We start from the raw sequence: 26,698 nt of genomic DNA, 5'->3' as shown, positions 1-26,698 counted from the left end.
GACTCAATTGTAAACATTGATTTAATCAAAAAGTATTGTCAAATAGATGCATGGGAAGCTATTAAGAGCGTTTATAAAGAGAAGAAAAAGAACCATATCTACATATGCAACATATATGCCCACATGATGCAGATTCAAAGGAAGCCAGTGTAATGTGTAGTTCCTGTTTGAAGTGGCAACATTTATCTAGTGCTAGATTAAAACAACTTCTTAAGGCAAATAATTGGTTTTGTAACAATTGCAAATGTTAAAACATGGGTCCTTTTGAAATTCGAAGCAAACAACCTAAAGCATTGTCTTTTTTAAGATGCACGTAGTTTTACATAACCATGATACCACTATTTTTATAGCATGGCAGAAAATTTAAACCATAGATTTTACACAGATTTGTACATCAACTTTTTTATAAATATTTTAGAAAAAAATATATACCAGTATTTAGTAATGTATATACAAATGTGTTTTCATGCTTTGAATTAATACTATAAATTATTTATTTATGAACATCTTCAATTTTTGTTTTTATTGTACTGTATTTTTAATGCTTGATTTTGTGATTTTAAATTATTATCAAGCTTTTATATTCTCTACTAATCACATCAATGAACAGTTTTATTCAGTGCCGGCTAAATAGCAAATTTGCTATTTAGCCGGTGCCGGTCAAATAGCCACTGCCTATTTTTTTGTTTGAAGTGTTTACAAACCAGTATTGCAGGATCTCAATATTGACGACTTCATGTCTAATCCTTCTGACTGCACCTGTGCTAATCACTCATTCATATATAATCTACCTGATCTCATTTTAACTGGTGACCTAAACCTTGTCTAAAACACTTCTCTGCGAAATGTGTTATCCAAAGGCCCGAAATATCATGAACCTAAATCCATCAATTCCAATACGATTGGTTTCAGCCGAGGATCGTGCAAGACAACGTGTTAAAAGTAAAATAATAAAATTACCGACACTACAAGAAAAGTTCAAAATGGAAAAGTTCCATCGAAAAATCAAAAGCAAACACAGCAAACGAATTGAAAACCACTGTTGTATTTCCTACTTGACACTAGCATGTAACGGTTTATGTAGAAATTGTGGATTTAACCTAGTTTTATAGATAGCGAAGCTTCTCATTTGTATGACAGTTGCATAGAACTCCATTACATTGACCAAAATGTGTGAGCAAAACAAACAGACATAATCAGTAACCAGATGCTTCACAGGGCACAGAGGTTTAACCCTGAACAGTTTGGGCAAGTATGGACACACCATTCAAGCTTGATACAGCTCTGAATTTCGATTGTGATAAAATTGTGATAAAATAGTTGACACAGGATAGGTGCCATAAATAGTTGGCAGGTCTGCTACTGTCTTTTTATACTAGTAATACTTATATAAATTTTACTACACGAATGTACAAAGATGACTTACAAAAGGAGTTGGTCATTTGTCATAGCTGGGGAATTCGAGCCCTAGGACTTGTTTAATTCTTTCTGATTATTTGGTCAATCAAGATATGATGACTGTATAATCCGGTCTGGATTTTTTTAGATGACTGATTTCGTGGGGACTTAAATTTTCAAATTATTTTGTAATGCCTACAGATGTGGAGTACATCTTTAATGCATTTTTGTAAAATCTTCATAACTGGAGTACATTTTAAGTGCATTTTTGTAAAATGATGACTTGCATTTCAAATGTGTTTTTTGTTTCTGTTGACAGGTTTTTTACTGATATTAAAGGAAACGGATGGGGCATTATTATTTTACCTGCAATTCTGATCTGGACTCTAACAATATTTGGTATTGATGTCAGATCAATGACAGCATTTACATTTATTGCCTCTTCCTAAGTTTCTATTATTTACAGCATTTGACATATTTCATAGACACTAGACTATATTCTTACCCCTTGGGGTCTTTGAGTTTGTGCCACTTTGAGTTGCGGTCACATTCCATAAACCCCACTTCTTTTTTTATGACTTTAAAAAAAGAAATCAGTTAAAATGATGTGCACAGTTTATTTACTATTCTTTTTGCATAATGAAGCATTTACAAACAAAGTAAAAATGCAAAAATCACAAATATGAACTACACTTTATTTGAATAAAAGGTATGTACATAAAAAAAAATAGCACTTAACACAAACTAATATGACATAATGATGATGTGCTAACAATAATTGATAATGTTAAATTTAAATCATCTTTCTAAAAAAAGAATAATTTATCTCAAACTTCAAGCATGCTTTAAGTATCCTCTCATTCAAGCTCTTACCAATGCATTGAACATGTTTAATTAAAAAGAGCTTTCATGATGAGAGTTCAAGAGATATGCTTTAAGCTTAAATTCCAGAAGAAAAAAAAATCTGGTTAAAATCATGAACTTCATAAATTAACCTGTATATTATACCAATTATAAATTAAATAGCAGCCACTTTAAATCTTTTAAATAATCATTAAATATGTTCTTGATAAAATAGTGATTTCAAAAGAATGATTTTAAAACTTAGTTAACTAGGGTTTATATTCAATTTACTATTTTAAGTCTTTGAACAATTATTTACATCTTATTTATTCTGATTGGTGTTTCATATAAATTTTGAATATCTAAAGTGTACTTCATCTTTCGTTGGAATATCATTAATAATATCAAATTCATTAATTTATTATTTCATATTCCTATTATTTATACACTTTAACTGTGAATTTAAGTTTGTGATATTATTATTTTACCAATAATTTCTAAGTTTTGTTCTGATTATATTTTAGAAATTTATTGACCCTGGTTACAAAAATCTACGCTATTTATAATTTAGAATATTTTAAAACCAAAATCTGAACACATAATGCAGTAATATATATAAATAATGCTAGTCTTGTCCATAAAATTGAAGATAAATATACATGTAAAGGAAAATATTCGTATTTAGAAATATTTCTAGATCTGAGTCATTTGTAAATTAAATGACTTTTTCCACACACTGTCTCTTTAAAGAAAAATAAATGTATTTTCTATTCATGAAAACAATACTATCACAAAAGAAAAGACACATAAAAAAATAACCCAAAGAATTCTTAACTTAACTTTTTGTTTCCAACTGTTAGACATGACAAAGTCCACATACAAAATACAACAAAGATATGTTGATACATGAAATAAACAATTTGATATATAGCAAAATATATATATCCTCTTAACTGCAAAACAGATATGACGTCTGAAAAAAGAGGTTGAATTATTTTAGCAACATAACACTTTTATCATTTCTTTTGACACCACAAAAACTTTTAAAACAAAGTTCATATAAAGACGATCTCCTTGTAAGTAAATGTATTTGGTAATTCATGTATTTCTTCCTTCTATATTAATATGGTTAATATAATGTTTTGGGTTTAATGAACAGATAGACATACAGGAGGTTTAGAATTATTTTCCCAGAAAAAGATGAATATGTCATTAATATTGTGCAATTGCATAAAGGCTTTAATAAAAAAAATATGGGTTCAAATAACTTCACTATGTCGTTTTCAATGATATAATAGACTTTTTTTTTAAAACACATTGTCTAAATTAAAGAAGACAAAAAGCATTGCCTTAAACAGTTAATGTAACAAGAAATTTCAGACTAGAAATGATTGCACATTGATAACGGTTTCTAAGCTATAACACTACTACTTTAATAAATTTGAACAAAATATCCGACCAATTTGCATTGTTTACATTGCACGAGATTAGGGACCTACTATATATTATACTATGTTGTTGAATAATTATTTTACAAAAGAAAAAATATCCACTGCTGTAGAAAAGACTGACAAATTTCTACTGTATTTTCACTGATAAAGAGCATACTTATATTAATCCTGCTTTGAAAACCTGTCAAAAAATGAACAATCTGCTTTATTTCCCTGTGTTAATATAACTGTCAACAGAGAGATATGTCTTGCCTGTTCTGCAGCAATATCATTTCATTTACAGTATAACCAAGGATTTCATTTATGATTTACTTCTTTTTAATTTGTTTTTGTTCTGAAATTACATCAGATATTTGTCACTTAATGTAAAGCAAACAACAATCAATCAATCTATTCAAATAAAATATCAAAATCCATTTATTTTAAAAGGAAAACCATTTAAACAATGTAAAAAGTCACCGGCACTTCATTATGGGACTGCCTTTCATGTTATTGTTAAAAGTTCACATTTCTTTTAGATACTGGTTTAGGGGTGTAATCCTGGCTGTACTGCATGCAAACATCTGCAGATGTTAATGCCTCTCTTTACCTCATGGCATTTTATTTTGAAATTAACTTTATAAAGATAGTTGACAGAGGTGGATTTAGAGTTTTTTAGGGGCATGGCCCCCCTTTTGTGGGAAAAATTTGATTGTTTATATTGGGAATCACTGAAGCATGAAGTAGGTGTTGTTAAGTGTGCATAAAAGTAACACCAATGTATACATAATGGTCATTTCCCTTAAAGAAAATATCCAATTTTAAGGTCCAAAACAGGAGAATTACATAGATGCACATATTTAATAATACAGCAAATTTCAACCTTCATCTATATGTGATGTACCATATATATTTATATCAACTTAAATATTTAAACCCTGAATTGAAAAATAGTTTATACATAAAAAATGCAAATGCAGATGAGCAAATATAAATGTTCTTGCTACAACATTATTACACAATGTACTGTGAAATAAGCAAAAAAACATGTATTCAGATGACAGGGTCAATATATATATATGACCAGCATACTGAAACTTTATGAACTCTGAACCAGAACACAAATCATCATTAGAATCCACTCAATTCTACATATCATGTAGATGTTGAACTGGATCCATGTCCGACTGTCAATTCTGGAAACAGAATAAAGTAATGTGGGAATGTGACATCAATTACAAATCACACTTAGAGATATTTACAACAGGTGGGTTAACTTAATGACAATCTGTTTTGAAAAAAAGCTTGTAGTGTAAAACAAATGGCAATGAATGGAACAAATTGCAGAAAAATAAGTGAACTGAGCATTTAAACTTCTGAATATAGTGTCAACAAGCAGATAAATAACAACAATTAGTACAACAAGTTTTAAAATGTCCTACAATTATGTTACAAACTAAGAACACAACAATAACAATTAAATAGTAAAACAACACACCTGTGTAGGATAATACTGTACAAAAGTAAGTCTGCCAGGTAGCAGGCATCTCAAAGTTGTTATAATATCATAAAAGGCATTCCTTACAGATCACAAGATCACTCAATGACCAGCATTGTCATAAAAACATGATGACACCACTTTAATAAACTTTGTGTTTTGTAACTTTTCTACTCAAGACAACTTTAGATTTTGCCTATGTATTGGACTTATCAGATATACATATAATGCATTTATCATAGATTTTTTTGGTATACAAGTGATATTGCAATTTGATTCAAGCTGCATCCGATATAATAAATGCATTACTCATGCAATATTTACATTAAAATACCACTTTGTTTGGTCATCTCATACAGGCTATTTCATAGCCCAAATAACTTAAGGTAAAAGTGTTACACTATTTGTCACTTTTTCTCAATATTTCTAAATAACTTATCTGGTTTTATGCCAGCAGAATGTAACAAGTGGTGACACTACTACCATAACAATTCTACACAAATTTAGGCTAATATCCATTTTCCCACCAGAATAATTTAATCTTACTTTAATTTTTTTTTTACCATACTTCAATTTACTTATAACAAAACCACCTGCCAAACCACATATATTATATCATACTACAGGAGCCTACATTTTCACAGTCAGTGATCAACTAAATTCACATAAATCACAAAAATGCATCCTAGAGAGGGACGACCCACTATCAAAGAGTTATCATTTTGGATCTTTGAGATATAGGCCTCACACTAACAATTCAAACATGTCCCAAATGTTACAGATCTATGTTATACTACAGAAAACATTGATATACCATACTGGGTTTTTTTCTTATGTCAACTAAGTGTGACAAGCAGGCCATATTGAAACTTTCCTAAACTATGTTGTTGTATCTTAGTAATTATTTATCAATTTGTTTCTGAAGGACCAAATTTATTTTAAAACTAAATTGTTTGTATCCTCCTCCTTCTCCGCCTATACTACTTATACCATTAAATAAGTATCTCTGCTCAGATTATCAACCCAAAAACTCTTCTCTGACTACAATTGGCCATTCCATATGATTTAAGTAGTCACATGAGGGTATGTATTGTTCATATCTTATAAGTGGTCATACAAGTCTACATGTTGTCTTAACAGGCAAAGCAATAAAAATGTTATAAAAGTTGGTTTCAGATAGAAGAGTTATTTTGTTTTTCAAATATTACAATAGGGTTTGTCTTATCCTGAACACTGGTAGATTTAAATACAGTTTAACAAATTCCATAATATATGAAATTTCTTATTCTTTTGTGCATATCACATATAATGCAAAATATTTTTAGTTTTCCTTTTGATATTTTATCCCCATTTCATTAAAACAGATTTCTTTCAAAAATTTATTAATATTCACAGATATTACAGTGAAAGTCAACAAAGTTAAAAAAAAAATCAATTTACTAAAAAAAAAACGACAATAAAACGGCAAATTGTTTAGACATTTATAAATAAACAAAAACTTTTCCTAACAAGTTAAGGAAAATCTTTTTAGCCATTTTTTTTCATTGTGTCTTTTTTAGGTCTTTTTCACATGAAAAATGCTGTGTTACATGTACCTTAATTAACTGCTTTACTGTTAACCATAGTCATATCTGTAACAAGTATAAACCAAATATCAGTTATGTGTTAACAGTACCTATAACCTTGGAAATACTAAAATGGTAACATATAAATAATGGCAAGTCATGAAATCATAGCACATATGATGCATAAGTGTTAAAACAATAGTTATTAGGAATGATTATCAAAATAAAAAAGATGAAAACAATAATGAAATATTAAGTTAAATAAATGCACATATAGCTATACAATATTAATTTCAATGAAAAATGAATGTATTTTTAAACAAGTTCTATGATGAAAGGATTTCTTTTTTTAAGAATTTAGTTGTATGTATGCTAAATCATGACCACACATCAGTTTCTTGTCAAGGTTGTAAAATTCAAAAAAATATTCTTATGTTCTACAGGACCTTTAAAAGATTTTAATTTGCTTTATGATGTTAAGACCTTTAATTGTAGTAAGCTTACTCCAAGCAGCAAAGAACATTTGATGAAGATTAGGTGAAAGAACAGACCATATTAATGATGCCCCCAGTCTTATAAATGCCCAGTCTTATAATGCTGGTACTATTTTCCTGCAGCAGTAAGGTTGTAAGTTGTTTGAAATAGTAACAGTGCCATCTTGTTCATAAAATTTTAATATTTGATTTGATTTTTCATGTTTTAACACCACTTTTAATCACTACTTTTCGGCTATTTTGTGGTGGCCATTTTTGATTCGTGGAGTAGCCAGAGAAAACCACTGACCTTGGATAGGAAAAAATTTAGCGAATCCCAAATTTTTCACTAAAACATTTGTGATTCTACAGTCAAAACTAATGTTTGCAGAGATGACAACTTAACATGAGGTAGTACTGTGTTTTCAGGATTAATTGTTCTTAAAGGCTGCAACAATGGCAATAAATCATGTTCATGCTTACAAGTATTCAAAGAAAAAGTTAAAGAAAAAAATGATAAATATTTTATCAAAAATGTATAAAATCTAAATTGAAATAAGAGGTTCACATGAGCCTGTATTGCCGTCCTTGCCTAAAGCTATCAAATCAAAATGAATTATTGTTCAAGATCTCCTAGATTCCTAAAATTTTCAAATCTATTCCACCTTGTTGTTTCAGACTTAACACAGTGTAAAAAGGAAATATGTGTGCCCAAAGCAGCAAAGCATTAATCCTATTAGCAAGCAATCTTGAATTTTGGTACATGCTGTTCTAATTAAAACCTTTTTAAAGAGAACAATTTGCCTGCAGTTTCACAGAATAAACTGAATAATTATCCATTTGAACAAATGTTATCACAGGAAGCCATGGTTCATCACCTGATGTGAACTAAATGATCAATTTCTATTATAGATCTACCTTCAATATGCCAGCAAAGTTTAATTTGAATTTTCGTAACCAAATTTTAAAATGTGATCTCAATTGGAACATATGATGATAAAGGGATATGTGAAAAAAGTTATAATGAGTCAACCAAAGAAAAATACCCACAATCAAACAAAAATCAACATCAGGATATTAGGTGCCATGACCACAAATGACATCCAATGCACATGCATGAAATTGAGGATATTCTGTGGATGGTCTAAAAAGCATCATTCCTTTCCTGTTTGAAAATATATAGCTTAGTAGGAATGGAATTCTGAATATAACAAACCAAAATCAAACTTTGCTTCTAGTGTTCATTTTTACATTTATTTGCCAAATGGTAAGTGATTTTAAAACAAACTTATGGAGTTTTCTACCTATAAATGTTTCAAATGACACAGATATTTCAGAGGAAAAATTATAAATATTAACACTTGAATGGTCATAAATTAAAGCTCATGCTGTTTCTTTAAACAATGGGGACTATAATAGACTTATGTGACAGTGTTTCACTTAATCTATCATACAATTTGGGATTCTTTTTTTGTTTTTAGGATTCAATATAGCCTAAAAAAACAATTAAGTAAAGCAGTAATGCTGATTTCATGAAAGTAAATAAGCATTAAGGCAAAATAAAACAGGTATACATCATGATAAAAAATTATTTCTTCACAATCTTAAAATAATAAAAAACAATGTTTCTTAAATTAAATGACATTAGTGCTGTTTCAAATGACTAATCTGAAGATATTTACAATGTGCCAATCTCATAATCATTATATACAAATTTGTCATTGGATTTATCTCCAGCTGGAATTATATAAACCTGACATTCAGACTCATATATGATGTCATCAAGTCATTGACAAGGTTTTTCACAACCTTTATTGAGGCACTGAGTATCACTTATCAGTATGATTACAGGCTGATGATTGGTCGGTGGGTAAACAGTCATCAACTGATGCCTTTGAAGTTGTATTTCTGGACAAAAGTTTGGAAGGTTTTTGTCCATCATAATGATTGGCTATATGATTAGAGGAAGCTGTGTTATTACTGTCAACTTCTGCTTCTTCACTAACTTCTTCTTCTGTAGAGCTCCGTATATCTGTGATTTCCTGAAAACAAAAATAATACACAGAATTTAAAAGAAGAAATATCGGCTAAAATCTACAAGTGACTGTTCTAAAATTTACCATACAAACCAGTGTAAATGCATAGAGAAAAGCATCCAATGTCAGTTTCTGGAGGCACTGAAGAAGTCTAGGCTACTAATGATGGAATGAATCAAACATGCATTTGTTGTTTAGGAGCAGAAACATTAAGAAAGTCAGGATAGGAACACTATTCATGAAGGGTCTGTCTAAAACCCATAGTTCCATAAAAAAATCAGTTATTTTGAGTGAAATTGATTTTAAGCCATAATTAAATCCTAGCTATACACACACAAAAAAATGAGACAATGATTTCCTATGTTTTATTGTTGGAAGGAATTCATGCAATTACTAACTAAATCAAAACTAACCTAAACTATCACTAAAATTATCTATGTTATTTTTTAAAATCAGAGAAGACAAATACTGTGTCTAGACCTGCATAACTGCATACAATTAATTGTCAGAGGCAACATGTATACTAATGCATAAGTGATCATTCCTATTTACTGAAGGCAAGAAACATTTGGCGAAAACTTGGAATGAGTGTTATAAAATATTGAACTATCAGTAAATAGGAATTGGTTGAACAAAAAAATCTATATTTGAATTCTGTATAACATATGACTCAACAAAATCAAGCTCAGGACTATATATAAAATCATTCATTTGCAAAGAAGCCAAGAAAACTTTGATGCCAGTTTTCTATACAAGATCAGTTGAAATGATGGAACCACAGACTGAGTGGAACAGTTTCTATACCTGCTTCTGTGATTGGCAATTGAGTTGAAATGCCAAAACTGGCTTCATATTAATTTTGGTCAAATGTTTCATAATATCGAAACGATATAATATATTTACAACTACATACACTAATAAAACAAAAGTCTTGTTTAAGGCTTTTGGTCTTGGCATGCCTAAAGATTTACACTTCTTGCATGAAGAACATATATCTTTTTTATATACCACTAGGTCAGTACCTCTACCAGCCCAGTAGTCAACACTTCGGTATCAATAATGTGGTCATTTCTACAAATTTCCTGTTTACAAAAGTTTGAATTTTTTGAAAAAACTAAGGATTTTCTTATCCCAGGAATAGATTACCTTAGCCGTATTTGGCACATCTTTTTGAAATTTTGGGTCCTCTATGCACTTCAACTTTGTACTAGTTTGGCTTTACAAACATTTTGATCTGAGCGTCACTGATGTGTCTTATGTAGACGAAATGCGCGTCTGGCGTACTAAATTATAATCCTGGTACCTTTGATAACTATTAGGACTATCATCCATTTACATCAAAAAAAATCTGACATTTTGACTGTGAAAGGTTTAGATCCTATAAATGGATTATTAAGCTTATTTTTTACACTGAAACAAATTGTAACAAGTGGTGACACTACTACTATTACAATTCAACTTTAATTTGGATTATCTCCAAATACCAACTAATGTGTTTATCTATATGAACAACACTATTTATGTCAAAACCTATTTGGTATAAGCACGCATTGACAATATTTGTGACCAAAAGAGTGTCAAAATATGCAAATTTTTATTTCATTTGTAAGAAAATTAAATGAATACTAATTTTCCCCCTAAATATTTCCATCAACATTCATTATATTTTATTTTCCACATACTTATAAATGCTCCTAATGCAAAAAAAAATCTACACATTTTGTGCACGTCAAACTAATTATTTGTAAATATGGAGCCTTAACTCCTTTGAAAGTTCAAGTTTCTCGATATAAAGTTAAAAAAAATCAGTTGAACAAAGCTCATGTGTTAGATTTGTTAATATTCATTACACTATAACAGACAAAACACCAGCACAATATCCTGAAGAATGGATTATTCACTCACCTTGCATTATTAAATAAAAATGATACAATGCAACAAGACAATAGGTGTTACATATACAGTTGTAGACAACAATCATCTTGTCTTGATTCTGCTTATGTCTATCAATCAATGTTTTTAAGATAAGCATAAGGAAAAAAAATGGGTTTGAATTGTATTGTAGGCACAACTCCACTGAAATTTTGCTGTTTAAATATTCAGTCTACCTATTATACTTTTTTTAGATACTGTATTGGATAAAAAGACTATAACTGGTAATTTGCATATATAAATGTATATCAGAAATTTATGGACTACTGTTCAATCAGAGATAAATAGGGAATCAAAAGACCATCCAAACATTCTTCCATGACAAATATAGTTCATATTGGCTTTCATGCCAAAATGAAAATCTTAAAATTGACAATAACTAAAAGCTAGAAATATGCTAAATAAAATATCTGCAGTAACAAAAAAAACTCTCAAGACAACTTTTGTAAATACAGATTCATCCACGGCTTAAAATATATATCTCATTTAGCAGCATAAATGTCCAATTCTATTAGCATCCATAGTAAACATGGTAAGGTCAACCATCAAAAATCTGAGATATCTACTGGTAGGTTTAACTGATATAGAACAATACAAATATGAAACATTTGTCAAATACTATATTATCTTAAATACAATTTGTACATTCAAACTGAGCCACTAATAGTAGAGAAGGAAGAAAAGAAAGGGATCATTTATATACATTTGTACTGTAAATCAATATGACTTTTCAAATAAAGTTTGACACCTCATAAAAATGCAAGATTTTGCATATTCATAGAAATTGGTTTTGCCAATAGTCAGAGAAGAATGACCTTTTATTGGTTTATGCATCATGCTCATTGACGACAAAGGTGGCCAGTGAAATTTGGTGAAATTGGACTTCATTTAATGTATTTTGCATTAGGCACAGATCTAATGAACTAGAAATGTTGAGTAATTACCTTTTGTGTTTAGTGGCAAAGGTCAACACTAATATTATCAACTTAAAATTCATTTAACAAAAGAATGGCATTGACTAGAGGTCCATATCTAAGTAACTGCTTTCATAGAGATAGAATAGACCTAGATTGATCTAATGACTACCAGCCTTTTAAGACTTGCTGGGGTTCGTACAAGTCCCCCCCTCCTAAATATTTTTTTTAAAAATTAGGCAAGCAGATATTAGAGTATCTCCTACTAGAACAGGAATAATCTGTTGTCAGTTGCTCCATATTTAGTTCATAATTAAAAAAAAAAAAAGCAAATAAAGAAATTATTGTTTGGGGAATAAGAAGTTGTTAAAGATGGCTCCATTTCTTTCTGAACCACAGTTATCCATTATTTTTGATTTATACATTTCCAGACACAATATACTAGTGATTAATAATTATTCAAGAAGAAGAGTTAAATTAAAATGGATCATGACTGTTCCTTCTTCACATATTCATATATATATGTATATATTATTAGTATTCAATGCCATGGAAAATACAAACTACCTCAGTAAGGTATTTTGTATCAAGACTATCGATATCTCTTACATTAATATACTGTGGATTCATTATCATTTGTGGGATACCATTTTTGGTAAAGGTGAACTAAAAAATCAACCAATGTTTGAAAAAAGTATTTAAGGCTTGTATGCAGACTTTGGCAAAACCATGAAACCAAAATCCACAAACATGCCATTTTTACTCAATCCATAAATCTGGTACCCATGAAAATAATTGAATCCATAGTAACTGTCAAAGTCACAATCATGTAAAACATATCTTTATCCATCTCTTTTCATAAATATATTGCCATAAAGTAATACATGTATAGATGAATTTAGGTTTACTATTCAATGGCCAATATTACTTGCATATCGGAACCAAAACATATTTGATTTAATATGAATATGAAACCTGCTTTGCTGTGCAGACCAGTCTTTGTTCTTACTCATGAATGCCATGTTGTTTGCGGAAAAGCACCAAATACCAATAAAGTATTAGAATTTACTTGCAGAATATTTCATGACACCAAGAAACATGAGAGAAATAATTGTTTTGGTATTCTGTATTATTAGTTTATATTTAAGCAGTCTGAAGTGTAAAAAATGTGATTTGGTTAAAAAATGTAACAAATTTCTAGAATAAGTCAATGAGTAACTTAAACATGCCATATGATTTCAATGTATGAATGATCCCTTAAATATCTTCTCACCCATAATTTAAAAACTTTTTACTAAATCATCTAAATTTTAAATTATAAAAAGACTTATACAATATTAAAACTATTGTAAATATGTAAAAAGACTTGATTAATATAACACTGCAATCCATTATTACATAGAATTTTTAGTGCTCAGTTTAAATGTGGGTGAGTGAGATAGGTAGGTATATTACTCTCTATCTCACCTGATTGTCCTGCAAATAAAAATAACAATCAATTATAAACTGATCAAAACAAACATTAGTAGTACGGCAACAACAGATTTAATTCTAACACACACTTTTACACTGATATACACAGTTGTTATATTAACTGAGTGATCATGTCATATGTTTCAACAAATGATTGTACATTAACATTCTCAAATGCTGACAAGAAGGGCACATGGTAAATATTTCATTGATTTCAATATAAAAAGATTTTTAATAGTAGCTTGGGTGTCTTCCTCCATCTTGGATTTTGAAATACCAGATAAAAATCAGTGTAGATCTTTAATGAATGTGCAAATTTAAGGCGAAGAAGGTGATTTAATTGTTAGACATTTCAAGTTAATAAAATGACATGTTTTATGATATTCACAAATATATGATTAATTTTTTTTCAACTTTGCCTTATAAGGGGAGACAACTCAAATGAAAAGGGAGATAATTCAAATAAGTTAAAAAAAAAATTACAATAGAATGTGTTAGGAAATTACTTATTTTATTATGTTCCATGATAGTGAGTCCAGTGACTCAATTTTTTTCTTATTTAAAAAAAAAGCATGATATAAACTAAGTTTTGACAAATTATTAAAAAATTCTTTGGATTTTAATTAAGACCCCCTAACTACTTTAAAATACATCAAGGGGAGTTTATCAAACCAATCTCAAAATGTTTTTATATGAATTAATTACAAGGTTTGACCCAAGGTTGATTGACATCACCAAACCGTCAATTCTTACTGTGACCTAACAACATAAGCATTGTGACACAGAAAATTTACAGGACAGCACAAAAATTTGAAAAAATATCTATAGTATTAGCTTCCAATGAAAAGGAAGATATATTTCAAGGAGGACATGCATTGTATTGTTTATAAGGCTTCATAATACTATAAGCAGAATTGGTGAAGTCTAAATTTTGGTATAGAAACCTAAAAATTTGTTCAGATTAAAAATCAAAATATTAAGTGCACAACTTCAAATAGATAAGGAGATCTGGACAATTTTCCACTATGTCCAGTAGAAGATTGAATTTGCAATAACGTTTAATTCTAGCCGTTAAATAGTTTTGGCAATTCAAACTGATATAAGTACCCGGTATAGAAGAAATGGCAAAGGCTGTATTTTTTATAGGGGATTAGAAACCACAAGATTACTTAAAAATAAACTAAGATAGCTGGTGTACACTTTCATGTCCTGGAGTTTTGGATGAGTTCTGTCCAGGCATTTTCATTGATCTGTGAATTAACATAGTGTAACTCAGACACCAAAGTAACAAGAAGAAAGAAAACATTGCTATGCATCACTACAGAATGGCTGTCACGCAAAACAAAAGTTTAACAGACAAAATCAGTTCTCAAATTTTCAGTGACCTACAATTATATAACTTTGTGGTACAATGTATCTTAGGAAATATAAGAACCATTACCAAAAGTATATCATTTTCTTGGCTTTTACAAGTTTCAGTAAACCACAAATTTAAAATGCAACAATCTACAAATTTTTCTAATGGCTAATATGCAGACTTTGTAAAAACCATGAAATCAAATCTCCAAGAAAGTACAATTTTTCCTCAATCCATGTAATATAAAGAATCCAGTCTCTAAAATAAGGTCACTTTGAGTTTGTTTTTTGTTTCAGTAACCTTGGTCAAGTCTATAATGACTGATCTTAGATTTCAGATATCAAGTAAATGATATCACAATTTGGTATTAGGGTGGATCTTTGGGAGCAGAATCATTTTCCTACAGCAGTTTATAGACCTTTTGCAATTAAGATTATTACTGATATGTGTATGAAATTGCTGCTCTGTCACATTTAAGTTACAATATCTTTCATTTCATGCTTTTGATAAAGACATTAAAGGTGCTTTTCACAGAAACAAATAGTTATATATATATATACAGATTTCATTGTATCACTGCATTGGCACATACATTGCACACAGTAAAATGATGTTTGGCAATATATAAATCAACATGCTAGAAAAGTGTTGCGTTTAAGTCCCATTTGAGAATAAACTGTTGAAACAGAGATATGTCTTGCCTTTCTGTAACTTGTATAATATAATGGAATTGTTGAAGTTAAAATGGCAATACTTGAGTAATATGCAAAACATTCAAGGTTAATGCACTATGACTGAAGGTGTTAATGTCGTAATAGGACATTTCATTTTATCATTTTTTTGTCATAGGTATTGAGGATCGATTAAACCAATTACTGAAGGTAAAGAGTGATCATACAGCAATTTTAAACAATTATTGACAAAAGTTGGTGATTAACTAAATGGTTTATGGCACATGCTTGAATTGTTAAAAGTGTTGTATGACAGTGGAAGTAGTAATGTAATCAGCAAGTCTGCAATCTTTGATCATGTTGAAATATTGGAACTCAGGATAAACAAATTGGCATACTGTTCTGGTTGAACGGTGAAGTAACCACTCTTCTACTTACATAGAATGAACTGTTATTCCTACTCACTTCCTTTTAGAAATAATATCAAAATTTATAACAGCTGATTTCACTCAGGAGAAATTTAAAACATTAAATGGTTTCACTTAGCAGCTTAGTTGAACAAGATACTGTAGATGAATTTGTGTAACCTGAGGCTTAGGTTACCATGTAAATATTTGTTTCTTTGAATTTTCTAACACGGTTGGAAGTAATTTCGAGTTACTTCCCCTTTTTTAATCTTCTATTATTGTAAATTTTAAACCTAATCATTTTTAATGAAACACTTTCTATGAAAGAGTTTTAGGTATTTCCCTGAACACTGTATTTCTTGATGTTCTTATGCTATTTCCTTCATAAAAGTGAAAGATTAAGCAGTCAACAGTCAATTAATTAAAAGTGAAATATGTCAGCAACTTTAATTTTTTAAATACTGTGAAAGTACTTTTATTCATGGGGTACCAATTTTCGTGGTTTTCGTGGATGACTCTATCCACGAATTTAAGTGTCCAACGAAATAAAACAACCATTGTCCAAACCAAGTCAAGAAAGACCCCCATATAGGTTTGACCATGGAAGTAATATTACTTCGGCCATGGAAGTAATATTACTTCCATGGTTTGACTCAAAGGTTTGACTACTGATACGATATAAAGAATAACGCCAAATCGGATAATACTTTACCGGTAATAGCAGTCACAGAACTACACCTGCATGCAAGATTATACTCATTTAATCTTTAATAACCTAACCTGTACAACTTGATCTTTTAATTTTCATAAAAAATAATTTTGATGATGAAAGTCAGATTTCCGGTATTGATATGCTAGTATGATAAAGTGTTCATTTTATATCCTCATAGTTTTCGTACACGTGGGAAATAATAATTTCATGCTGGGCTTGATTAGGATAAAAATCATTTGACAATTTAAGATACGTTTATAGCATTTGTTTATGTTGCTGTTTTCTTTAGGTGACATGTTTATGGCCAAATTAACACCTTGCATGGTCTCTAATCTGTTGATCACTTTATCTTGGGTTAATTAGTGTTGTCACTAGGATTTACACGGTTCAATGTTTACTTTGCAATTTCCTTCAATCCAGACTATTCGTGTCTAAAGGATTTAATTTTTTTTAATTTTTTTTTTTAAGAAAACTAATATCCACGAATTTAAAAACCCACGAACATGTAAATGTTGCTCAAACCACGAAAATTGATACCCACAAATTAAAGTACTTTCACAGTAGTGTGTTATATCCTCAGGAGGTTTCAGTCATCTCGACAGAGGCAATCTGAAGAAATATAAAGGAAATTATTCCCCCTTTGCTATTTTAGTTAGCAATAATGTTTGTGTAACTCTAAAACTGTAACTCAAGTTACACTGTAAGCTGTACAGGCGCAAGGCCATAACCCAGAAATTGAAATTGTTATCCTGTCTCCTCTGCAAGATCAAAAGATAGCTTTAAAAGATTAGTGAACAAAGTTTGGGTTATTTGGGAAGTTGATGAAGGATTGATGTTTAATGTTTAGCTGCAAATAAAATACATATTCAGGAGAATATTTATATGCAACATAGTATTCACCTTGTTTTGTACAAGACCCAACCCTCTATGTAGGATTTTAAAGTATGGACAAGGAAACAATCTACAAAAAAGCATGGTAACCCACACAAACACTTTATTCTTACTCCACCAGTCAGTCTTTGCTCATATTCCTTAATGTGGCATGCTTAGCACGGAAATAGCAAATACCTATTTTAAGTCTTAAAATTTACCTGGCCCCATATTTAAACACATGACCATTATTTACAGAATTAGCGTAAGTAAACAATATTATAAAGCAAAAAATTACATTTGTAAACTGAGAATATCTAATTACCTCCCTTCTTTCATAAAATGAACTAGCTTCTATGAAAATTTGGAATCAGTGTATGATAAGCCAAAGGGATCTCCATAAAGATGGAAGAACTCCCACAAGGAAAAACCCTGCATGTCATGATCAAAAGTTTTTTTTTCCTACATTTAATTGTAAAGAATAGTAAATAGACCTATATATATCATTAATTGTCTTTTTCAACAATTTCAATGTCAAGTCTGCATTGCCCATCTTAGTCAAGGATAACATCAATTCAGCTGTCCTGTTAACCTAGTCAAATTTTTTCCAGTCGAAAGATTTCCACTGTCGTTTCTTGCTATTTTGGTAATTTTGTTACAAACCAGGATCAGTGATTTGCATCAACAAAAAAGAAGTTTGTTCTTTTTTTTGTAAAACAAGGAATAAAAACTTGTGAAAGGCAAAGCTTACAACTTCATGGTTTCAATAACTTAAAATTGCAAATTTCCCAGACATAGCGTATCTTACAATTTTGAACGTAATCTGGATGTATTCATTTGATTGTAAACAATAAATTTTCTTCAAATTATTTAGTTGCAGTTCATATTCAAGTATTACTTTAAAACTATTAAAACAAATCATTATGATCGATAATTGTTGTTTTTTGGTATGAATTATTTTCTGTTTTATGATCATGTTGCAACAATGAGAAATATATAGTTCACAAAAAAAAGACTCCTATATTTGGTCTAAACTCCAGCTGGAAATGATTAAATATTCAATTGTGACTATAGCTAGAAGACTCTGTCACAGGTCTCAGGTGCTTACATTAAAATTGCAAGCAGTTTATAAATCCTTGTCCCATTCAAATTTCAAATGTTGCATTACCTTGAACTTAACACAGTTCGATTTAAAATCAATTCAACCCAAATTAAATATCAAATATTTTTATATAAATAGGAAACATGGCCATGGGACACAGATACATATAATGTTATAAAGCGACATAACTCAAGTTTAGTGAAAGAAATGCAACCAAAATTGGAACCTGATCTGAGTTTTGTGGTAATTGGCATTTTGTAGAAGTTTCATAACATATGGTTGAGGAAAAAAAAATGGAGCAAATTTTCCTATTGTAAAGTGGAATAACTCTAAAACAGAAAAAATAATGTGACCAAAATTCAATCTTCATCTGCGAGTTGTTGTAATAAGCATTGTGTGTAAGATTCATAACATTTGGTTGAGGCATACTAAGTAATGGAATGGGGAAAAAAATCATTCATTTTTCAATTTGAAAAAGGCCTTTCTCTATAGCTAAAACTAATGCCACCCTAATTCATCCTTGTTCTGTGTTTTGTGGTAATAAGCTTTGTGTGTATGTTTCATAACATTTGGTTGAGGTACACTTAAGTGAAAGAATGGAAAACTATTTGGGCACGTTTTATAGTATTTATTAGCATTCCTTAAATCCTAGCACAATATGGATCAACAAAAATAGGTGTTTACCTAAAAAAAAAATCAGTTGTCAATAAACAACAAAAGGACAAAGGAAATCAATTTGGGAAAATTGTAATTTATTCTTTGAAAAACAATGTTTTAATCACAACTTTACTCTTTCTCCTAATTAAAAAAATTTAAATGAGACCTCTAGTTTAGCTATAAACAATGAGCAAAAGGCAAAAAAAATATTGAAAAAGGTTACAGCAATCTCGACATATGATCAAAATAGAGGTGCTGATGGAAAGATTGACAGACAGACAGAGTCATTGGTATAGGGCACTGTTGACTAATGGCAGGCCCTAGACACTGACAAGATTCATTCTAAATATAAAGGGAATGTGTCCCTGCTTACATATAATGAAATAAAGGGACATAACTCAAGAACCTTAACAGTGACGCTACCCAAGTTGGTACCTAATCTGAGTTTTGTGATAATAAGCAGTGTGTATCATTTTATAACATTTGGTAGAGGCAAACTGACGCTAGAGAACGGAAATGAAAAATCCAGCAATTTTTTCATTTGTATTAAAAGAGCACAACTTTAGAATGGTAAAAGTGATGCAACTTATTTCAAACTTGATCTGTATTTTGTTGAAATAAGCATTGTGTTTAAGTTTCATAAAATTTAGTTAAGGCAAACTTAAGTTAGAGAACGGAGACCAATTTTAAGATGTACAGTGGGACAAGGGTAAAACTAAATGCCCCCTCCACTATGGTGCGGGCGTAAAAAGTGCAACCAAAAAAAGCTTAAGGAAAAATTATTATTATTTACCTCGTGACTTTTAAATATCGCTCTGTATGCTACAATAACTATCAGCTTGAACCAGTATACATGCAGTATAAGTAGAACCAGCAACATTGCATTAAAAACATATAATGACGGATAAATTCCAACAATCTCCTTGCACTCAAACCAAGATGTCTTTAATACCCTGTAAAGAAAGATCAATAATAATAGTCTTTAACAGCATATAAAAATGGTTAACTCAAAATAAGCAATTCAACACTGTAATAAGATTATTGAATAATGTTTTTATTGGTATAAATATTGATTTTGTTATCAGTAAATTAAAAGCAAACTAAATATTACTTCTATGTTATATACATATACACATTCATGGATCTTTATCTGTCAATACCTGTATCTTGGCATTTCACAAGGTCATGTTTTTCTCTGACTGTTTATGACCTTTTACACTAAATCCATTGGATGTTGGATGTGTACTGATTGATTATTTAGTCAAAGATGCATGATTTTTTATTAGTTGTTAGTGGATTTGAACTAGCTGTCAGATAACTGCGAGTACCTGCTGTGAGTAATTTATGAATCATATAGTTTAGCCATTTTAAACACCAGAACAGTTAAAATATAACATAATGATATTAACACATATATTAGAACTAAATGGATGATTTTGAAAACTTTTCATTTTCCATGCAGATGATGGTGGCAATCTCAACTAAATGTAAAAGATCGAAAAGCAGACTGAAAGACAAAGAGATCACAATAAGGCACCCAAAGACTTGTCAATTTGGGACGCTAAAAGGAAATTCCAGATAATTCCTTAAGGGTTTAACTTACTTGAAAGGGTATATAACTAATCTTGTGACAAACCAAACTATACCCATGATGGCAAAACCAGCATCACATAATTTCTGGAATCCAGCATACTTTGCACACTTTGCAATCTGAAAATATATAAGTTAAACTTTATTCTCATTGGGGCTTGTATAACCATGGTAAATGTTTCTTAGTAATTAGGAATTCAAAACATATGGATTGATATTTCAGAAAATATTGCACACATTTAAAAATGCAAAAGCTGTACACTGGATTAACAAACATTGAAATTTCAGGCTGATCTAAAAAAAAATCAATTTTCTCAATAATGCTTGCTGTTTTATACAAACAAACACAAAGCAAGTATCTGTGAGAGCCTCTTAACAGATAAACTATGCCCTGCAGTACAGATACTAACACCTCACAAGTTTATACACCTTATCTATCTTTTATATAGATGTGACAAACTCCAGGCTTATCTGTGTAAAACACATTTTTTTCAAATAAAAGAATATAATAAAGTTATGCACAATCACTTTATGTAGGAAAGATTTTATAAGAAAGTTTTATAGAGTAAGGTATTTGTTTAAGGGCATACGATACAGTTACAGGGAAGGTAATGACGTTGCTAACGTAAAATGTTATTTTCGCGACGTCAAACTGTGACATATCGGGAAAAGATGCATTTTTCGACTGATTTTTATCATTCAAACTGATTTAATTTGAAAACGAGTTCATGGACCCCTATTTTTCAAAACGGCATTTGTTTTCATTTTACAGGGAGATTATGTGACCAAAATTTTATAAAACTGTAAATCAGACCTGCCAACTATCCCGATTTTAGCGGTATCATCCCGATTTTTACCCCTCAACCCGAATCCCGATATCGGGATCGTAAAATTACTCAAAATCCTGATTTTCAACAAATATACCCGAAAAAATTATTGTTTACCGATTTTGAAGTTTTTCTGTAAATTTTGATAAATTTTAAAAATCAATCATTTTACCTGGGGACATATTATGACAAGTTAATGACCCTACGCTAATCAACAGTCACAACAGGTGTCATAATTAGTAGTTGTATGTAATCAGATTACCTAATGGGTCGTAACAGTCCTCAAAATTAATTTGTATATAGCACAGCCTTTCAGCACAATTTGCAACATTTGCCATAGTTCCACAGCAAAATCATAAGTAATTGAAAGATAAGAATTGTAATGAACTCTCAAGTAAACATCGTTTAACTTGAAATCTGTTTTATTTTTTGAAACCAGACCATTCACCAGACATCGTGTGTCTGTTGATTTAAAATCGACGCCATTTTGTATACACTTCTACTGTGTTACTGTATAAGCCTCCGCCGGTAAGAACACCTCTGAATACAAAGAAAGATAACTCAAATTTTATCCATTTTCTCAATTTTTATAAGACCAGTAAGCCTGACTAAATCAAAATCTGTCTTCATCCTTCTTAATTTAGGTCATGTGGTTTTAGGTGTTTTGAGATAAGGTTCATAGATAAGAAGGTCTTTGGAGTGGGAAAAAAGGGATCTCTACTCTGAATCCTTTATTTTAAATGCCATTTTCTCAGTTATTTTGTCAATTTTATAATTTAACAGTACAAGAATCATGCAAATTAAAGAAATCAAGGCCTACCAGCTCATCATAAGTATACCAAAAGAAAAAAGAAGAGAACTTAGAGTAAAAAACAATGCTCACATAAAAGTCGCTAAAATTGTAACCCTTTAAATTCTTGTCGCGCGCTAAATCCCCCATGGAGATTTTCAAAAGTTGGCAGGTCTGGTAAATAGAGGATTTTTTTTAATTGTGATAAACATGCAGTAAAAAAATTACGTTTTTTCCTCAATTCATGAACATTTGATAAATATGAGTTATTTCTGAATAAAAAATGCATATTTTTTAATGATATTAATAAAATACAGAAATTACCGATATTTAACAAAAAACAATTTGTTTTTATCTTTTATAACAAAAAAGTTATGTCTTTCTTTCGAAAAGAAATTACGGCCACAAATCTGAATTTCGAGCAAATATACAAAATTTCGACCTCATTTTACTCAAAAAGTAGCACATGAAGGTATATTTTTTATTACATATTTGATTTAATCCGGTAAAAAATAGCCTATATGCAAATTTTCATGAACTTGTAAATACAGGATCAAAACTGTATCGTATGCCCTTAAGAAGTGTTATGCAATAGATGATGAATATAATGTTGAAAATTTCAATAGACACAAAATGTGTCTTTCTTTGAATAAGCATCACGCATTATACTTTATATCCAAACTAGAACTAAAAGTAAACTTACCTCTAACCAAAAGTCTACTGCATCATGTATCACTAAAACTAAAGTTCCAACTCGTGTAAAATTTAAACTCCATGAAAAAGTCAGTAAAAATATGGTAGCTAGATGGTGAAAAAACATTTCCCAAAAATCCTGTAATCACAAATAATAACCAATATACATGTGATATCTATTCAAATTACATGTCGTTTTCAAATAATGAATGACTCTGTGAAATCAAATGCATTTGCAAGCAATTTAAAAGGCTTTAAGAGATAACAAATCTTTTGCAAATTTACAATGCAGTGTGTTTTTTTCTTTAGAAGATATGTATTTATACCAATTAAAAAGCAAAATAAGGTGTGGGATTTGCATTAATGAGTTCAGAATTCTAAAACTCAATCAATCAAATATATATCAAGATAAAAAGAGATTCAAATCCTATTCTTAATCCTTCCCATTCTAGACATGATGTGAATGTACTCCTCATATATCAATACAAAAACAGCTAAGGCCATTGTGTACATTTATGCCTATCAATGTAAGGTGAAAAAAATCCTTGTTATTTATCACTTTAATGGATTGATTGATTGCTTGCTGGTTTTTAATGTCATTTTCAGCACTATTGACTATATAGTGGCGATCAGTTTTTATTTGTGGAGGAAGCCAGATTGACTTGAGAAAACCAGCAATCTTCAGCAGTACAACTGGCGAACTTGGTCAATTAAAATTTGAACAACATGTTTCGTGTATGGACATAGGTTATCTGCTCTTTAGTCAGGTTGTTGTCTCTTTGACATATTTCCATTCTTGATTTTAACACTATGATGTTTTAAGTTACTGATAAAAATATTAAAGACTGCTGTATTTATGTTTGATAAATACAATAGAATACTTACTTTTCTCTTTACATCAAAAAACTGTGAAAACAGTAATGACCAGTAAAAGGACATCTCTATTTGATAATACCAATATATTCCAGAGGACAGATACTGAAATCATAAATACACTTGATATTAACAACAATACTACAGAGTTGGAAAGCTTTCTGTCAAATCTTCCAAGAAGAGTTCTTTTTTTACAAGGAATCATTGTGTTGAACTAGTAATAAGAATGCCTCTGATGATGTGCTTAACATGCACCTGCTCATAGTTTAGAGTATCAGAAAACAGGATGTAGGTTTCTAAATGTCATATCAGAAATTTATGCAAACTCAATGTATGTTATCTTAATACATATAAATCAGTCAACTAAGTTTAATGAATACTGCTCAAAACACTTTTAGTCTAGTCAAACTAAAGTTTAACCTCTCAAACTAAGGTTTAACCTCAAACTAATTGCAACAGAAAATGTTTTAGTTCTAATCTATAGCATTAAGTCCCAAATATACACAGAAAAAAAGTCCCATAAAATTTAACTTGAGGAAAACTCAAAATCAGCATTTTCAATTTCCTATGAACACTAACATTGGAAAGGGAAGATAACTCTGCACTTTGTCAGGTTTTGGTTGATTTTCTTAAAATTCATGTAAAGCATGATACTTTGATGGGGTTATAAGTTTGTATTTTACTAAATTATATCATCTTTTGCTCATGAAATGTACAAAACAGAAGTGTTACTAGTATATTTAAAAAAAAAAGTATTTTTCATTCAAGAAATTGCAAATTTGTGGCTTTGTGACTATTTTGAAAAAATAATGTGAAAATTTGGTATTGTTTATATCTGTAAATCATATTTTGTCATCATCTATCTTGTTGAAAGTAACTTTAAACCACAAAAAGAACAATATATGCTAAATTGATTTTATTTAATTTTAGATTCTTTACTTTGACATGTTGTAAAATTTAATAAAAGGTCAACTAATGAATTAAGAAATTTAGGTTGTAGTTTGATACAAGATATGAAAACACCTTAAGAGTTGTTTTTTATACTCTACAGATAACTAAGATATCCAGAATCAATATATTCTGCTGAACAGAAGCAATAAAGTTATAATTTTTTATTGATATTTCTGCCCTTTTTTGCAAAGTTATCTCCCATTTCAATGCAAATCTGCATTGTAATTTTAAAATCACTATTTTTTAGTCTTCCTTAAGTTATATTTTGTGGGACTTTTTTCTGTGTATATTTGAGTTATAATGCTAAAGATTTAAACTTAAAAATCTTCAGTTGCAATTACTGTAAGGTTATTTAGGGTCAAATTTATGTTAGATTGACTGGACTATTTGAAGAGATATTGTCTGAAAACTGGAAAATCACCCCTGTTTTATGTATAAAATCCCACAACTCAATAAGCTACAGCAGGGGTCATAACAATACTTACATGATAAGGATAACCTTTCCAGCAATAAGTAGAATCTGCAAACCATTCTTTCTGGAAAATATAAATAATTTTGGACATGAGTATCCTCATTTATACGACAAATCTTATTAACAGTTGCTTGATATGGGCCTTTGATAGAATCTAAATAATGTTCTCATCAACACACTTATATTGAGGTGCTCAGAAAATACAGGTGGAGAATAGCTTTAAATATATGCATAATCAGCTGGACAGTGCCAAGATTCTACGCACCTATTGCCTTGAAACTTTTTGAAACATAGAAACTTTATATTACTTTAAAGGCCTCACATGAGGCATCATTTACAACAAATCGAAACGAGGTTAAGCATATGTCCATGTACAGAATTATTCAGGAAGGTGAATATCATTTAAATATTGACATTATAATTGTCTTTGAAATATATATGGCATTTATTCTCTTAATACATGTTCATATCTCTGCAACACTTTTGACAATACAATCAGAAAATCATAAATTAGAAACATTTCAGTTTATTTTACATGTATGATCAATTTAAGTAATAAGATTTTTTTTGTGAAAAAGCCTCATGCTATTCATTTTTCATTGGTTGTTTTATAAATCAGTTGTTTTAAATATCTAAATGATTATGTCATACTTACATCCCATAAAACCCATAAACCATACATAAAGATACTAAAATAGAAGGTAAACCTCCATCTGCAAGAGAAATTTATGAAAATATTAATATAAACTGATTCATGATTGCTGTCTCCTTTACTAGTTAGTCATTCATTTTTTAAAGCATAGATTCTGTTGGCTTATTTCATCTGTAACTGTTCAAGATTTTTTTAAGGTTTTGTCACATTGACGCCTTTGTTAGCTAATTTTAAAGAATGATTTTTGCTCATGTTGAAAGCTATACAGCAAGTTCTCAAAATTTCTTTAAAGCATGCTTGTTATTAGGATCTATAAGGCTATGAATCTGAAGGTCGAGGTGATAATTTGTTGGTCCTGTATCTGCAGAAACTGTGTGATCTCTTATTTCGTTACATGTTGTATACAAAAGATTAGGCAACATAAATATTGGCTTGTTGTCTCAGAGAAGAATATTTTTTAAAAGTACTCATTTAGACTCCAGGTTTCCCAATCTCACTTTATACCAGTACTG

The 26,698-nt window shown here is 30.0% G+C and overlaps 1 protein-coding gene across 1 annotated transcript in view; it reads right to left on the bottom strand.

The window, feature by feature from the left end:
* Positions 1-8,921: 8,921 nt before the first annotated feature.
* The window catches only part of LOC134706851 (ceramide synthase 6-like), a 34,429-nt gene continuing 16,652 nt past the window's right edge, over positions 8,922-26,698 (bottom strand). Inside the window, exons 4-10 of the mRNA XM_063566167.1 lie at positions 26,190-26,247; positions 25,548-25,598; positions 24,124-24,216; positions 23,249-23,377; positions 20,942-21,048; positions 20,132-20,291; positions 8,922-9,249 (exon numbers count right to left, since the gene is read on the bottom strand). Of these exons, the coding sequence (XP_063422237.1) occupies positions 9,037-9,249; positions 20,132-20,291; positions 20,942-21,048; positions 23,249-23,377; positions 24,124-24,216; positions 25,548-25,598; positions 26,190-26,247 (811 nt within the window). The 3' untranslated portion in view covers positions 8,922-9,036. The remainder of the gene's footprint in view (positions 9,250-20,131; positions 20,292-20,941; positions 21,049-23,248; positions 23,378-24,123; positions 24,217-25,547; positions 25,599-26,189; positions 26,248-26,698) is intronic.

This window comes from Mytilus trossulus, chromosome 2, assembly GCF_036588685.1.
Source record: "Mytilus trossulus isolate FHL-02 chromosome 2, PNRI_Mtr1.1.1.hap1, whole genome shotgun sequence".
Taxonomy (NCBI): Eukaryota; Metazoa; Mollusca; class Bivalvia; order Mytilida; family Mytilidae; genus Mytilus; species Mytilus trossulus.
The sequence above is the reverse complement of the archived record's forward strand: the minus strand, read 5'-3'. Positions and strand labels throughout refer to the sequence as shown.